This window comes from Oryzias latipes, chromosome 24, assembly GCF_002234675.1.
Source record: "Oryzias latipes chromosome 24, ASM223467v1".
NCBI classification, from domain to species: domain Eukaryota; kingdom Metazoa; phylum Chordata; class Actinopteri; order Beloniformes; family Adrianichthyidae; genus Oryzias; species Oryzias latipes.
The window spans coordinates 4,926,342-4,943,628 of record NC_019882.2 but is presented as its reverse complement, the minus strand read 5'-3'; the positions used below and the strand labels follow the sequence as shown (position 1 = coordinate 4,943,628).

The 17,287-nt window shown below is 39.0% G+C and overlaps 1 protein-coding gene across 19 annotated transcripts in view; it reads right to left on the bottom strand.

Moving 5' to 3' along the window:
- ptprk (protein tyrosine phosphatase, receptor type K) overlaps window positions 1-17,287 on the bottom strand; it is a 113,181-nt gene that overhangs the window by 2,311 nt on the left and 93,583 nt on the right. For 2 of the 19 annotated variants that reach the window (XM_023953255.1, XM_020714720.2), the window contains 21 exons: window positions 16,311-16,446; window positions 14,744-14,773; window positions 11,784-11,944; window positions 10,973-11,008; window positions 9,112-9,123; window positions 8,843-9,030; window positions 8,479-8,578; window positions 7,725-7,870; window positions 6,297-6,314; window positions 5,524-5,560; window positions 5,332-5,429; window positions 5,094-5,210; window positions 4,816-4,970; window positions 4,439-4,574; window positions 3,354-3,503; window positions 2,977-3,150; window positions 1,783-1,800; window positions 1,192-1,323; window positions 923-1,048; window positions 682-845; window positions 64-199 (listed from right to left, as the gene is read on the bottom strand). In XM_023953255.1, coding sequence (XP_023809023.1) covers window positions 64-199; window positions 682-845; window positions 923-1,048; window positions 1,192-1,323; window positions 1,783-1,800; window positions 2,977-3,150; window positions 3,354-3,503; window positions 4,439-4,574; window positions 4,816-4,970; window positions 5,094-5,210; window positions 5,332-5,429; window positions 5,524-5,560; window positions 6,297-6,314; window positions 7,725-7,870; window positions 8,479-8,578; window positions 8,843-9,030; window positions 9,112-9,123; window positions 10,973-11,008; window positions 11,784-11,944; window positions 14,744-14,773; window positions 16,311-16,446 — 2,270 coding nt within the window. The remainder of the gene's footprint in view (window positions 1-63; window positions 200-681; window positions 846-922; window positions 1,049-1,191; window positions 1,324-1,782; window positions 1,801-2,976; window positions 3,151-3,353; window positions 3,504-4,438; window positions 4,575-4,815; window positions 4,971-5,093; window positions 5,211-5,331; window positions 5,430-5,523; window positions 5,561-6,296; window positions 6,315-7,724; window positions 7,871-8,478; window positions 8,579-8,842; window positions 9,031-9,111; window positions 9,124-10,972; window positions 11,009-11,783; window positions 11,945-14,743; window positions 14,774-16,310; window positions 16,447-17,287) is intronic. The other 17 variants (XM_020714719.2, XM_020714723.2, XM_020714716.2 and 14 more) reach the window with 17 other exon arrangements.

Genomic DNA, 17,287 nt, shown 5'->3' with positions numbered 1-17,287 from the left:
CAGCCTTCGTCTCACATTCAGGACTTTAACAGACACATGAATTAACTTCCGTTCACTACTCACTGGAGTGTCCACCATGTTGGGTTTGCTGTTCCTCAAGGTCTTCACAGCATGAAACACATCGACCACACTTTGTCTCTTCGCCATTTCACAAACGATGCTGCAGGCACAGAAAACTCCACTACGACCACCTCCATTCCTACACAAACAAGAAAGGATTAGAAAATCATCAAATGCACATTTTATCACGTTTTCTTGAAATGATTTGATTATGCTATGATGGTCCCTCGTTTATCCTGGGAAGTTACCCTCTAAAAATAATCCCAAATTCCAGGATAAATCCACAAAGTAGAATAACAGGCATTTTAAAACTGTGAAACTCCTCACTACACATTTATAGACATTTTTTTAACAGACACTTTTCTCTCGTTTAAACTCTTAAAATTCAAATCTTTGTATTATGTAAATGTGACAAACTGCAATCTGTACAGGACAAGAGGAGATTGATTGACATGCCAATCAAGATTCAGATCAAAGTACACTAAAAAATAGGATGTAAAAATTGCATAAAAACACCAAGTGAAACAGTGAGACTGTGAAAGATGAACTGCGATATAATTTGGGAAGCCTGTATTTTTAAAACAGATGTGATACATTTATTCTGCAATAACGTGCACTTACAGACAGTGGACAATAGTTCTTCCCTCCCCCTCCTCTCCTTCGCGCTGCCATTGGTCAACCTGAAGGATCAGTTTAAGGAACGAGCGTTTGGAGGTGGGAACCTCCCTATGCCCCGCCCACCCCAGGTACTGGAACTGACGGACCATTAGGTAGCCTTCCTGAGGCTGAGAGACAGAGTCAGGAAGTCAGCGAGGAGACAGGAAAAGCAGGAAATACTTAGCACGGCGAGGTGAGAACTCACCCGGGTGAGGTTGCAGACTCTGAAGAGTCTACTGATGACATCACAGTCCTTCAAAGATGACATACACTCCACCTGAACTGGACCATAGCGGAACACCCCTTCCTCTGACCAGTACTGAGAGCAGCCCTGAGCAGAACATTCGTATTTAGGTTTTTATCATATATTTGTGCTTTGATTTCCACACAAAAAATTCTGAATTCTGACTTCAACATCTCGTCAGTCTGGGTACCAAACCCCAAAAATATTACTAAACAGTTTAGATAGATTACCTGAGTCAAGTCAATCTCATTCAGCATCACCAGACTGGTACATCCATAGTCATAAACCAGACGCCAAAAGTCTTTGACAGTGTTGGGCAAAGGATGCTGGGTAACGATGAATGCTGCTGGCTGCCTGTAGTTCTGCAGAAAAAAATAAAACAATCCAGAGTGAGGATTTTGGTTCTGCTGTAATTCTTGTTTCTAGAGCTCACAGACTGAAACACAAGCAGCTGAGTGGAGCGGTTAGTAAGACATGAGAGCTGGGGATCATGCAGAGTTTCTTTTTTCCAGGGGCATGAGCATGCATACACTAATGACAATGTTTATCTAAACTAAACCGGAGATGTTGGTTTTATGTTTGGTTAGTTCAGGATTTATGTTTCTATAAATAATTTAAAAATGAAGACTGAACTGAGTACAAGCTGAGGCCTTATTTGGTGAAAATGTGCGTAGAAATCATTGACGGAGGTGTAATGACTGTGAAGGGGAGACGTTTGATGGGAGTCAGGGTAAAGCTCAGAATTCAAAATGGCTTTTAAAACATGAAAAACACTGAAGCCATGAAACAAATCCAGTATCAGAGATCGGAAGTAAGATTACCTGAAACTCTTCTGACAGCTTGGTTAGAGAAAGGCCAGAGGTAAGTAACTAAACTAGAACTGCAGACTCCTATGTAGTAACTACATCAATTCGTCTTCACAAAACTTTGTTGAAGATGAACCGTCAGCGTTTTTCTGTTTAAGGCTGAAACTTATGATCATTTCTTCTGTTTTCTGCTGTATCAGCTGGAAGCAGTGTTTAGGCGGCCAGAGAGGCGAGTGTTCGTTTCATAACCTGGATTTGTCTCGAGCCTTTTGCAGCTAAAACCACAAACACAGCATCACATAAACAGAGACAGGAGTCCGGGTGTATTTACACAAGTTTTCTGCATGAAATATAGCCCTCAATCCATTTATTTTCTTTTCCTGCTTTGTCCTGTGAAGGGTCACATGGGATGCTGGAGCCTATCCTAGCTACTTCAGAGCAAAGGTGGGGTACAGTTCACTGGGTCACTGCAGGGCGACACACTCTCAAAGGACAATTTTGAGTCACCAATCATCCTATGATGCATGTTTTTGACTTGGGGAGGAAGCCAGAGTGCCCAGACAACACCCCTGTCGTTCTAATGCGTGGGGCCCAGCAAGGATTCGAACCATTGACTGTAGATGAGAACTGGACTAAGTGAGTGTGAAGTCATCCATAGAAAATGGTTTACTTTGGAATCTATAGCTCTAATAGCCATTTCTCTGTAGAAGTCTATGGACTTTTTGGAACCAGCAGGCACTTCCTGTTTGGAATGTGAGGGGGTAGGGGTCACTCAGTCCAGTTTTCATTTACAGTCAATGATTCTAACATGGGCTATCTTGCTGTAAGACAACAGGGCTAACTGTCACTCTACCATAAAGCCCTTATTAAATAACAATTTCTATTCTTTCATCAGTTAAATCCCTTGAAAGTCTTTATCATTTTCAACAAAGAGGCAGTTTGGGACAAACATTTTTTATATTGTTTGTGGTAATTCATTCAAAAACATAAAAAAATACTATCTCTAAAGGAGTTCATTTGGTAAGTTTACATGCCAATTCCATCAAAGACATGAACCTATATTAATGTGCATGGTGTAAAACTGATCATTTATAAAACTCTTAACCAAAAAACTCACACATTGTGTAAATTGTCCCCAACCGCTCCTGTTTGATGTGTTGAAAATAACACAACTTTGCTGTTGGTGCATTTAATGTGCTGTAGACTTACATCCATCAACGCAGCATTAATGTAGTTGCTGCTTTCCCCATCTATGGTGATGAGGAAAGGCAAGCACCTATCAGGAGGAAGGCCATCCATAAAGCGGTTCTTATCCTGGTTTCGGGGCAACATTGCGATGCTGCAGTCTTCTGGCTGTGGCTGAGGAGTCACTGAGTTTAACGTCTGGGCACAGAGAAAACAGTGGAACGTATAGTTAACTTAATTATCTATAACAGTCAGGCAAAACTTTGGTGGAATCGAATTAAGCCCATGAGAAATGTGTCTTTAATAGGATTAAAATTGATAAATTATGGGTTTGTTTTTGTAAAAGGTCAAGAGGAAAAACGTTAAGGAACTTAATTTGAGCTGCAAGGCATGAGATTTACCTGAAACTCGTCCTTCAGATGGGAGGAGTTGGTCTGGGAATCGATGCGGATCAGCTCGTAAAAAGCGGCTTTGAACTCGCACACGGGGATGGCCGTTTCTCCGCAGAGACAAGCCTCCAGGATGGCATCGTGGATGAAAATATACTGCTCCTGTATTTGGTGTAACACACGCATTTGATGCACAAACCTACCCACAAAGTTCACTTCTATTTTAGGATTTTGGAAAAAAAAGAAAAAAAACAACACTCCAAAACAAGTCATCCACTTAAACAGCTGAAATGATGTGTAGACACTGTGACAGAGCAAGGACTGATGGGAGATAGGAACATGGATAAGATGGAATAATTAGCTTTATCTTACTAGTTCATAAGTTCTCAACAGAGTTTCGTTTTAAATATAAACAGCAAGATTTGCACAAAAGCAGCACAAAGAGCATTGGCTGGTTTTGTGAATGATTATGAATGGGATTGATTATTTAACGAATGACAAAAATGGAAAACTTGGTCTTGAATGTGGTGATTTTGTTCTGGCAATGATAAGTCTATGAGCGATGGCTTCTACGCTTTTCTTTGAAGCTTGAATTATGGAGGGAACATGCAATGGAAGCTTAGACTTATTCTTTTTTTGTTGCATAAGTTGGATTCAAGCCTTAAAGATCCACTCCAGTGAAAATTGGGTTTCATAAATGTATCAATAAAATTAAGTAATTAGAAAAAAAATATTTCTTTATCCAAACTGTTGTGAGTCAAGATCAGACAAAAAATTACGTTAACAAAGAGTTTATTTTCCCGACAGTCCTGCCCAGAACTCAGAGGGGAATTTCCGATGAAATACTGCCGCTCTGCGGAAGCTATGTCTGGTAAAATCATAATTAAAAGACCACCGGGAAGGCTTTGAAAATTGATTTGAAAAAGATGATTGGAGTGGAAATTTAAACGAAATCTAAATAAATAGGCATAGATGGTTTAGTCCTTTTGATCTGGTCACCTCTGCCGACAGCATGCTAACCCCTGAGGCAGAAAGTGAGGGTGAACTCTGTCTAATCTAACGCTGAGATGCAGATGAAGGATGGGTAATGCAGTCACCTCAGTCTGTACCATGTTGATCCTCCTGGAGCGAAGAGCTTTCACGCAGTTGTAGATGTCCACCACTCCTTCTCTCTCTGCCATGTCCAGCATGATGTCGATGACGATGAAGCAGCCTGTGCGACCTGCCCCAGCACTGAGGAGGGGTGAGGCAACGTTTAAAAAGATGCACGGACAGAAAAAGTTCATTCATGCTCACAAAAAGCCACCAGTAAAAGTTACAATTTTCAAACGCTTTTCCTGCTTTTATTTAAATCTTGTGTTTGCTCCAAAATTATGCAGGATATTATAAATTCATGTAACACCTTTTGATCGACAATTTCTAAATGTAATATTCTGCTTTACTATTTGCATTGAATATGAGCGTCTGTTAGTACCTGCAGTGGACCACAATCGGTCCAGCAGTGGGTGGGTTGGACATTTTTACTCTGCGGATGAAGGAAAGTAGTCCGGTGGCATGATATGGAACTCCGTGATCAGGCCAGCCAGTGAAGTGGAACTGTTTGACCTCCCGAACCTCATTGAAGCCACGCTGAGTTAACACAAACATAGCAAGAGACGTTGACATCGAATCATAGCTTGTGAAAGTTTGAACAAAAGGAATCATTGAGAATATTATCAAAATATCAACCATTGAAAACTAAAAATCACTCACCCGCTCAAGAGTAAATGTACGAACCACGTATTCAGCCAGAGGTTCAACCTCCACAAAAGTCACCTTAAAGTCTCCATACAGCTCAGCATCATCAGGCCAATACTTGTAACACTTAACCTAGAAAAAAAACAACTATACATTAAGCCCATAATTCAAAGTAAAAACACGTTTGGAAAATATCTTTTGATGTACCATAAGACAACAAAAATAAATAAATAAAGAGAAAAAAGCCACTCACCCTTCCGACTTCTACCAGATTGGTAACCATGACGATGCAAGCTGACTGTTCCTGCCAAACCATCCTCCAGAAGTCATAGACGGTCTCGTGAACAGGACCTAAACTCGAACACATCATGCATGAGAGGTTCTGAAACCATCTGCAGATTATTCTGCACGCTAGCCTGTAAATAGCAGTGTTGTTTTTTCTTACCCTGAGTGGCAATATAGTGACTTGGTCTCTGGTAACCCTGGCAACAAGGAAAAAATGAGTTCAGTATAAAAATGCAAAGAAAATGAAATGTTTTTAAACTTCTATTAAAATCAATTAAAAAAAATAGTATGACTAAAAATGTCTTCTCTAGTCTGCAGATTACTCCTAAAAGAAGCCTCCTTTTTTGGTAGCACAATAATATATTGCTTTCCCATAGTAATGCACTTTTTCTTGCTATAGCGGTTATATTTCTTGTGCTATTTTTCATCATTTTTTTATATTATGGTCATTTTTCCATATAAATATGCATGAGTAAAACTAATATTAGTATCCCTACCTGTTCCGATTTACAATTATTTTTTAAATAAATCCAGAATCTTTCATCTTGGTGACGGCTACACAATTTTCTTTAAAAAATAACACGTTTGGTTCTGTGTTGGAGAAAGAGTTTGATTTGTTTTTAACTTTTTTTCATTCAGACTACACAGATTAGGAAAAATATTTTTATCTTCAACTTTAGCCTAAAAAGGCAAACATTTAAGTACCGTAGCTGTTTTTTTAATGTTCTTGTTTAAGTTAGATCTTTATTTTTATTTTTTTAACAAGGGACAAAAAGTAACACATTGTTATAAACACTGGTGGTGGGGATGATGCATGAAACTCGTTCATGCACGACTCAATGATGCGCATCTTTACTTGATGCATGAGGACAGGCACATGAATGGACGTAAGAGGTGACGGGCATGACTGGTCGATTCTACGGCGATACTTACATCCCTGTACAGCCAAATCTACAGCGCAAGTCACAGGCAGAAAGAACCAGCGGAAGGAGGAAAGAAAGCACAACAATGTCAGTGAGGGTCAATCAGAAAAAAAGAAAAGAAAAAAAGACAATAATGGGTGATGAAAAACATGCAGAAAAAAAGAAATGACAAACTTAGACTAAACAGAAGGGGAACGAACAGCTGTTTCCAGTTTCTGTGCTTGACAGAATCACAGCTTTACTGGTGGAGAGTCCGTTCTGTTTATTCGCTTTCTTTGTGAGTGGAGACATGCAGATGGTGACGGCTAATGATGATATAGATTAGAATGAGTACAGATTACAAACATTACCAAAGCAGTGAGACAGGCAGGTGATTGGAAGCAAGAGACCAGGTGCAAGTACCGTATTTTTCGGCATATAAGTTTGGCCAGGGGTGCGACTAATATGTGATTTGTAAAATAATAAATAGCAACAACCGCTAGAGGGCGCTGCAGATGTGTGTATCCGTTTTCTCTACCGTCAGCAGCGCAGAAGAAGAAGGAGCGCCGCTCAGTCTTACACCAATCTAGGCCGAGTGGTTCCACAGCCACACAGATGATAAAGAATTTAGTGATTTGAAGTGAAATAAAGAGTTTTGTTGACTTGTTAGCATGATCTTTATACTATAATAATAGTTATTATGTTGCGGTAATTTACCAGAGTCCTAAGATGTTTCATGAAGCTAAATAAGCATCAATGTGTGCATATATTCTGTCTTTTATGATCTATTTCCTCATTGAAATTTGCCTTATAAGATGAAATGTCTGTTCTTGTTACAGTATTTTGCTTAAAAAGAATTCTCCTAAAAGCGCGGCTTGCATAGATTTCTTTTTTATGCATTTATTAGCTGTTGCGAAATCTCCTCCGGATCGACTTATAGTCTGAAAAATACGGTAAAAGAAAGAACGAGTGAATGACATGAAGTGATGAGCTTTGAATGGATGAATTGATCATGTGAAAAATATTTTGCTTAGACTTAAACTGGAGATTTCATCAAAAAAAGATAAACGAAAGAATCAACACAGCTAATGTTTACAAATCAGCACAAAGAATGTCCATTTTTTTTTTTTGGATGAAAGATTTTCTTTGTGGATTCACTGCCGGAAATTTACGTGTGAAGAGAAATGTCTTCAAACTCTCAGTTTTTACTGTTTGGACTCTTTCTATCCTTTAAACTTAACACCACAAACTGCAATGATGATAGCAAATTGCTCTCTGGGAAATGTAATTCCTTTAGGCTAATTGACTTAAGGCGGACAGATGAATTGATGGAGGGAAATGCGTTGTCTGAGAGCGACACATGAGACGTTTGTGTGATGTGTTGGTGGAGTGGCTGGATGGATAAAACAGTTGCATGGATGACTAGTAGACGCAATAAAGGTAGAGAGGCCTGACATACGAGCGAGGGAGTGTGGTTTCGTTGGTTTCGTTGGGAGCCAATAGTAGCATTCGATGCGTTTCCACTTACATCGATGTAGTTAGCATTGATGTAGTCGGAGGAAGGGTCGTCTTCTGTGGGCTGCAGAATAACCCTTGAATGATCATCTGAAGAGAGACAAAATGACATTTAGGAAGAAGCAGATGATTTAAAACATAAATAGTCTAATAAAAAGTTTTAAAAAAATATGATATATAAATCCTAAATACTTTTTTCCAACTAAGTCTGTTTTTATGGTTAAAGATCCACTCTGATTATCTTTTGATTTATTTTCAAAACATTCAAAGTGTTCTTTTAATTCAAATTATGCCAGTTTTAGGTAAACTTTAAAAAATCTGTGTCGTTTTTTGTAGGACATAGTTTCTGTAGAGCGGCAGAAGTTCATTAGAAATTCATCCGAGTTGTGGGCAGGACCACTAATGTGGAGCAACCACGCCCTCGCTTGAGCTTATGACCCACATTGCGCAATGTCTCAGTCACAAATGAGCTCTTTTTCAAACAGCATTTGTTGTTCGCGGCTGATTAACAAATAATAAGGAAATACTCAAAATTGCAATTTTAAACTTAATTTTCTTTATCAATGTCCTCCATCATCAGAAAAATGTTACAAGAGTATGTTAAAAACACCCAAAAAAAAACTATTTCATCAGAGTGGGTCTTTAAACTCGTGAATATCAGAACAGGGGTCTCAAAAGTACACCTTGCTTTTGCTTACATGCTATTATGTTTCCGTAGCGGTTTTTGGTTCGGTTCTGCTCTTTCTTCGCCACATCCCAGGAGGCTGACTGGCCCTCGAAGAAGCTCTGCATCACCAGCAGCAGGGGAAAATCACAAGAAAAGTAAAACCACATGAAATAGATCCGGGACATTAGGACTACTGAGTTAAATATCTGAAAATTTAAAAAAACAAAGAGGTTGCTTTGCAGATTTTAAAGTATATAACCAGGAACCCTAAAAGAGGTGTTGGTTCGTGGACCATTTAATCATTCCTGCAAACCATAATAGTTGTCATTATTTACATCTGCAATCCTCAAAAACAGTTCTTTGTTTCACCAAAGAAGCAATATCAAAAATCTCACTTCATATTCCTCCTTAAAGCCGTAGCTGTCGGACGTTTTCATGAGGTTTATGTGCTGCAGGAGGTCAGCCACTCGGATGGCGGGGTGCAGCTGTCCAGTCTGATACGGGGACTCTGTTCCCTCGCAGTGATAGCGAGGAACGTCCAGAAGCCTGCTGTTCTCTGCTGCCGAGCCACTGTGGTTCTCATCTGCAGCACAAAGCAACAACGCCAAACTTTAATTACAACAATAGAACCCTGAACATCTCATTTTTCTACGTTTGTGCTCACCTGTGATCGGTACTACATGTTAATGCAGCATAAAGAGAAACAGAAGCACAGTTTGGTGAAACTTCAGTTAGTTGAGTGAGTCAAAGATAAAAGCATAACGCACAATATTTCAGTGAGAACACGGAATGAGAAAAATGATGGGATGGTTGTAAAACTAAAACGTTCCCTCACAATTTTGTGGTTTCACCTTTTGCAGCCATGCTGTTTTCGCAGTTTTTTTTCCCTATGCAATTGCTTCTATATAACTATTTATTTATTTATTTATTTATGTTTGGCAGCTTGCTGTGCTCTGCATCCTGATTGGCTGTTGACCTTATCAATCAATATCTCCCGTTTCCTGGACAGAAATGTGCTCAGTTTGTCAAATTTACATAAATCTAACATCACAAGCAGATCTTCGTTTACATTCCGTAACACTGAACCTTTCATTGAAGGTTTGAAAGCTACGTTCACATCACCCTTGGCAACGCGCGTTCAAGCGGCCTCTTTTAATAAAAAAATCGATAGAAACTGCGTGTTTCAGGCTTCTTTGTACAAAACTCTTGTTTTTGCGTGTTATTTTTTAAACGTAAACCTGGGATGAACGAGGGGAACACAAATTATTTAAAATCCAACGAACATCTACCTAAAACACAGCACAGTGCCATCTAGTGGCAACGTTTGCAATGAGCCAACAGTTTTATCATATCTTCAAACCTTTAATGTCAATCTAAAAATGATTTTCAAAAATAAATATGATTGCTGACAGGTCTATGCTTTTCAGATCAAAAAACTAAATGAGATAGAATGCTTTTGTCACCAAAGCTTTGCTTAGTTTCCTTAATTCTCTTGTCACCTCCTTTCATTGACACTTCATCTCCACTGGTTCAGCCAGCTCCTCCTGCTCTGAGGACATGTTAGCTCATTACTGACTGTTGCAGGTTTGTTAGTGCTGGTCAGGCTAATTAACAGCAAACTTGACCTGACAGTGCCTCTTAATTTGCTGCTCCTTCCTCCTCTATGAAATGATTGGCTGAGACACTTTGTAACTGCCGCCTTCAGTCTGCATTAGAGGCCACGGGACTGTCCATGAACACAGTTTGGTGGTGTTGTTGAGCCCTGAGGGGAACTTGGAACTCCGAGAAGCTGGGGGGACGTGTCATTTGGAGAAAAATTCCTGCTTTCATGATAACACAAAGTTAGTTTACACCCCAAAACGCAGCCTGGTTGACAGCCATGCGGACTTGGATGCTCTGAAGGGGAAACTTTCAGAGCTGAAACGCTGTGTTGTCACTGATTTAATCTCCAGTCATTATGGGATGTCAGCGTGACGAATGTTCCTCCTCATCCAAGCCTCAATTTTCTGTCATTTTTGGGACGCAAAAGCGAATGACTTGCAACAGATCAAAACTGCGGGAATAATGAAATTTTCAGGGGAGCGGGATTGTAATCACTGTGAATATCAATAACATCCAACAGGGAAAGCGGGCGCCGAGGCTGGGAGTGGGAGTGAGCGAACAGTACAAAAGGATGACAGATGAAGAGCTCGGCCGAAGTCGTTTTTATTACCAGACGGAGGTGAGAAAAGTCCAAACACAAAAGATGATAACTCCACAGTTCTGTCATCCTGACACGCTTTCAAATGTAATCTCTGCTTTGAGGTTTTACCGTTTTAAGGACAACGTTATGGGACAAACATAACTAGCACACTCATTTATCAGCAACAACAATGAGGATGTTGATGTGCTTCTCCTGCAGTAATGCTTTTACTCTGAAGACTCAGGGGACAGACGCAGGGCAACAGCACATTGGCTGTGGTGATGATGAGGATGATGATGGAGATGGGTTATAAATATACATCTGACAACAGCAGACGTCTCACCTAACACAGCAGTGGGAACCAGAGGATCATTGGGCACTGTGGGAGGAAACATGGTGAGGACATGTTTGAACGTCTTTCCAAACAATCAATCTACAGTCTGGGTTTCTATATTTCACTCTTCCGTTACTCTTGAGTTTGGTCTTCAAAATCTATAGACGTACAAACCCACTCGGCTCATCTTTTGATCTACTTTCAAAGCGTTCCCAGTGTCTTTTTTAAATTATGATGATTTGACAAAATCAAAAAACCTGTGTGGTTTTCTAGGACGTAGTTTCTGCAGAACGGATGAAGGTGTGGCACTGATGACCCCGCCCCCCTTCCCCTCCCCCGTTGCTGAGAGCTCGGAGCAGGGGGCTTGTGGCCCGCCTACATCACAAATAAGCTTTTTCCAATGGCATTTTTTCGTCTCCTCCTGAGTCACTACAATTTGAATCAAACAATACTCAGAAATGCAATTTTCTAACTGAACTCTCTCTATACATGTCCACCATCACGCCAAAAGAACATGTTAAAAACACATAAAACACAGTTTTAAGTGTAAGTGGGTCTTTAAAGTGTTTGGTTATTGAAAAATGAATGAAACAGCAGATTAATTTATTTGTCTGGTCAATAAAAAATAAAAAAAGTGAATAAAATTTAAAAAATAAATCGGAATATATGTGAAAGGAGGAAATAGCTGTTAGTTTACCATCTGTTATTGAGTAAAAAACATATTAATGGTGCAGAGAAAGGAAACAAATGTGTTACACTGGAAAATATTTAAAAAAATTCTTGCTTTTTGTGTGGGAAGATAAAGAGCTTCTGAACTTACATCTGTTGCCGTAGTTGTGGGAATCCATGAACGTTACAGCCATGGGGTCCTCTCCATGCAAAGTGCTCTGGTCGGCGTAACTGCGGTCCATGGCGTTCACCATGTGCGTCATTTCCTGCCGCGTGGTTCCAATGACATCCTTACGTTTTTTAGCCAGTTTTCTGCAAAGAGTAGAAGTAGATGCATTCAGGTGGCACAGCACTCCATGTGCAGAAGCCCCAAATGAGCCGGCAGACCTCAGCCTTCTAAGGATTACGATTTTACAAAAAGAAAAAGATTCTCCTTAGGCTGGGGGCTACTAGCTACTGACCCAAGATTTTGAAGTGGAGGAGCACCGAAGAGTCAAATATTAAAGAAGGAAGGATAGAGGAAAAGGTGAGCAGGCAAGACTGGCAGCAAGAAGCAGGCTTAGACAGAGGAGCACAAGGAAAACCAAGCAAAATGATTGTGGCATAAGAAAAACATTAACCTCAGAGAGCAATAAAGCTTTATTTGATTTAAACTGTATATAGCATAAAACATAAAAAATAGAAAAAAAAAATATGTTGAGATTGGGGTAAAGGTCAGGTGATTATCCGTGTTTAGAAGTCTCTTTAAAAAAAGGTACAGTTTTTTTCATTTCTAAAAGCATATTTTCAAAAATCTCTGCTTGTTTTCTCTCATTCTGGTATTTTTTTATAGGCTGTTAAAAGTAGAAATAACTAGAATTGCCCGAGCAAACAAAAACGTACCTTATTTGTTAGAAAATCGGTGTCTGCTGAACTAAAATGACCACTTAAACTTCAATTATTTATATCGTTCAACCGTTACAGGTTAACTTAAACGTTAAGGGAAAACCAAATCAGAGGACTTAACATGAGCATGACCGAGCATGCGGGAATGCTTTGGACCCAGAGCTGCAGATGTGCATCAGTTAATCCATTCTTTTTTATTACTGCAGGGAAAAAAGGCTGCAGCTTGCCAAAAAATATCCCATTTCATTAGTGTTATTGTTTTTAAACTGATCCAAACTGCAGCTCTGACCTGGTCCCAGAAAACAGAAAGCATGCTGTTTGTTAACAGTTTACCTTCTGACTCCCAAAAATACACCAAGTCCACCTCTGAGACCAAACACACACAAGCTCTACAGAAACACCAGTTTGTGCAACTCTGTACTGACTTTCTGTTACGGAGATAACAAGACAGGAAAGAAGGATGTTTATGTTTTAGAAAAACATTAGACGATGTATATTTGTGGTGGATTAAGAGCACACACAAGAATCCATGGGAAGAACAGAGAAAGAGCTGCTAGAACCTGGAATGGAATAGTTTTTATGAAAACATTGGAATAAAGCTGGATTTCGATTTGACTTAACTGTCCTTATTTCATAGCATTCAGTTAAAGTCTTGCTTGTTTCATATGGAACCATAGTAAAAATTAGAGTTGGGCTTATAAATTGTGTTTTTGCTGTTTTAACCCATTCTTGTGGCATTTTTCTGATGTATAAAGAAACACTTAGCTTTACAGTCTATTTCTGAATATTCCTTTAAAAAACTATCATTTGAAAAAGATTGAATTTATCACATAGAAAATACTCTGGGTGGGCCACAAGCTGCAGACAACTTGATTCATGTACATCGGAACTGTACGGGGGCATGGCTCAGAGATTGCTGGCTGTTTTAGTTGCACTGTTAATGTTAGGTTGGAGGTGTGAGAGGCTGTAAGCTAGCGGGAAAGTGTGTAAACAGAGAGCTCTCAGCAGCATGGACAGGAAGAGGGAGCAGAGTTGCTCCGCTCCAGCAGTCCTGCTTACGACTCAGAGGTGAATTTTTAAGGGACTCCTGCCGCTCTACAGAAACTAAGTCCTAGAAAACGACACCGTTGTTTTGAGCTAAAAAAAACTGCATTATCGTAATTAAAGGACCACTGGGAACACTTTACAAAATAAATACAAAGCTGATATGAGCTGATTTGAGATATAAAAATGTTAAGAGTTATTGTTTAATCGCTTTATAGGATAGAGAAATACCATTTCTTTATTATCATATTTATTTCACCTCAAAACATCCTTAAACCCCTTAGTTAAAAATATTTTCCAATGCATGAAGTTTAAGCAGCTTAAGGAACAAAGATATATAATTAATAATTTGTTAAGGTTAGAAAATCTGTGAAATAGTACAAAACTGGCTACATGTTCACAGAACTTTTGAAAGGGATGATTAAAATTAAGAAATGTGAAGAACTATATGGTTATGTTTGGTTGGGATGATTTTGCAGCATTAACAATTCCTCACAGACAGTAAAAATAGAATTCAGGGTCCATTGAGGTTGCAGCAAGTAAGAAAATGAAAACACAGGAAGGAAGAAGCAGCACCATCAAAATAAAAGTCTGTGTGCCCCAAACAGCCCCAAACAACTCGCTCAGACCCACTGACAGAAAGCCTCAGATCGCAAACCACGGTACCTGTGACTTGATGAGCGGATGGATGATCACATGACTACATGCATACAAAGAGCTACAAGTCACAAGTGCAGCATTCTTTTTTCAAATAACACGCTCAGGCCAGTGTCGCCCCACTAAGGCCTGCTTTGTTCTGGTTTCAGAGCAACTTTGGAGCATGTAGAAGACACGGGGGCCCAAGGTCAATTCGCTAACAGTTCAGTCCTTTAAAATTCAACATTCACTTGTTTCCTAATCCTTTTTTAAAAAAAATTTCTGAAGATAAGCATCAACATTCTGTTGCAAAAGTCATTTTCAAAATAAAGTCCTGACGTGAAAGCAAACTGACCCCCACCCTGGCAAGGCGTCAATGAGGATGGCTTTGGCTGGTTGGTCAGAGCTGAAAATGTGTTTCGTCTTGAAAAAAGTATACTGCATCTTTAAAAATAAAGATTAAAAAAAAAAAACTAGCCACTAACAATTCACCCAATAAGGTTTCAGCAGCTGGTTGAGCTGGTCGTTGGTTGTTTGTTTACTTACAGGTAATAAGAGTATGAATAGTAGCTCCTCCTGGGGTTGTGAGCCAATCAGAAAGCAAAAAAATAAAAAAAAAATAAAAAAAAGACACAAGGGAATATGCAAATTAGGACAATACTGTCCTGTCTCAACCAGTAACAACAAAAACAGAAGAAAACACCCTAAACCGCAGTTTCATGCAAAGGGGGGCGCTGTCACAAAAAAAGGAAACGCCTCACATTTAAGGCTACTTCACCACTAAAAGCCACGACTAACTTCAGCAGGGATTCTCCGGATTGACCAATGCATCCTTCTTCTTCTTCTTCTTACGTTTGTGCATGCAACAGATTGAACCCTAAACAGCCAATACGCTATTTATCTCTATCTCTCTAAGGTCAAAAGTGATGCAAAAATCTAGCCAAAGTGCAACACCAGGGTCACTTCCTGTGAAGAAAGCATGATGCCTTTGCAGTGGCATCATGTCCCACCATTTTAAAGATGCAGTATTGTTGAGAAGAGAACGTTTCATGGCAATGACATTTGATCTCCCCAGAAACCTTTAAGCAACAAGTACAGGTCAATTCATCAAATAGCAGAAATAAACAAAAATCCAATTGATGTTGTTCTTTCCTAATCATGCTTTAAATAGGTCCTGTGTCAAATTCTACAAAAAGACCAAACTGTAATTATATTTAACAAAAAAAAGTAAACGCTTTTTTACATTTCACTACATTTTGATCAATGTTGCAGCAGGAATGATATCCAATAACAAGAAATTCAGTTTTTACTCCTAAAACTTTTGACTTTTATGGTTAAATGAAGATGCAGAGACGCTCCTAGAAATGTTGGTCTTGCAGAAGTGCAACATAAGACGATTTAGGATGATTACTACTGTCTTTTCTCATGTGGTTTTGCCACCACACGGTGGAGCTGTGCGTTAAATAATCAGCAGCCGAGCTTCCGCTGAGAAACAGCTCATCCTACTGCAAAAGAAAATGAGATCAGACAGAAAAACAGAAACAAGAATTTGATTCTTTCTCTCAAAAAAGTTAATATTAATTGTTTAAAAATTCATTAAGTTATTAGTTTTGTTCCTGTTTTTCTCTCCCTACACTAAGCTAATCAGAATTTGATTGCTTTTAATTTTCACGTTTTTGACTGGTCAATTAAAAAAATTGTAAAAATTCACTAAATGTGCTCATTTGAATCAGAAACTTTTAGAGTATTAAAAATTACCCAAAACTGACAAAATAACTGAAAAGATCGCCCACTCACTTGAGTGTTTTTCTGTTTCTATGATTAAATTAATGACCAGAATTTGTGATTTAACATAAACTGTAGGTAAGACAGACGTTAAATGTCCTGGATGATTATTGAACTGGTTCTGAGGGGAGATCAATATTAATGGTGGATGGATGGAAAATGGTGCAACTACAGCAGAGAACTTGACCGACACAAAACGACAGGATGGATTTCAGAGCAGATGTGCGTCTGTGTTTGTTACTGGGCGGAACACCCAGCACGAGTCGCCGTTTCGGCTCATTTCACGTCAGAGCTGCTGGACTGACGGTGGTTGGGAGTCGCCACTCACCTCTTCTTCACCAACAGGATGGCCACCAGCACCAGAAGAATAAAAACAAGGACACCAGCACTGATTCCGGCGATTTTCACCACGCGGTCGGTCTGTTTGCTCGGGTCAGGGATGACCTCAGGCTCCTCTGAAGCATCTGCAAAAATTCAGACGACTCCTTATGTCAGCTGTACATCATCTCACACTTTTATTCTAGTTTTTTACTTTAATGTAAACATATGGATTAGTCTCAAAGGGTTAATCCTCTCAGCTTTAAAAACCATAGTAAATGCTTTTAAAAGCAAAGCTGAGTTATTTTCAATCTAATTACTGGAAAAATGTTTTAAAAAAAAACAATTAAAAAAGTTTTATAACAAAGAATACCTGCAAGCATTGCAAATAATGATATATAACCCTCAATGCTCCATTATCCCCTCATTAATGCTTTTTTTTCCTTTTTTAAAACATTTTTGCAACATACTAGCTGTAGTTTCTAACAAAATACCGATAATTTACAAAGAAAAAACATTGACATTTTTATAATCTATTAGTTTGTCAACTTTGCGGAATGTTTGTTAGGATAAAACAAGTCTATTTGCTAAAAAATGTAAAGATTCTTCTGAGAAATGTCTGTGGACTACTGACAAAAAAAAGCTATTAAACACTCCAGTGAGAAAAGGCTTTACAAGAAAAACACTCAAAACAAACATTTAAAGCAAATGAATGCATAAATTAAAAAAAACAACAACATTATACTTTTCGTTTTTTGATAAAAAGGCTTGGCAGTAATTGTCTAGTGTTTCTGTCCTGTCATTTTTTGTGCATTCGCTTGGACCGCTAAGAACGTCGTTCATCAATGATGCTTGGAGTAGAGTGCATGCTCTACAGGAGTTTAAACCCCATTCATCAGACACACAAAGTAAGTCAGAGAGCAGTTTTCAAGCTCCACGGCTCCACTCTGCGATCTGATTTCATTAAGCCAACATTCATCATGCTGC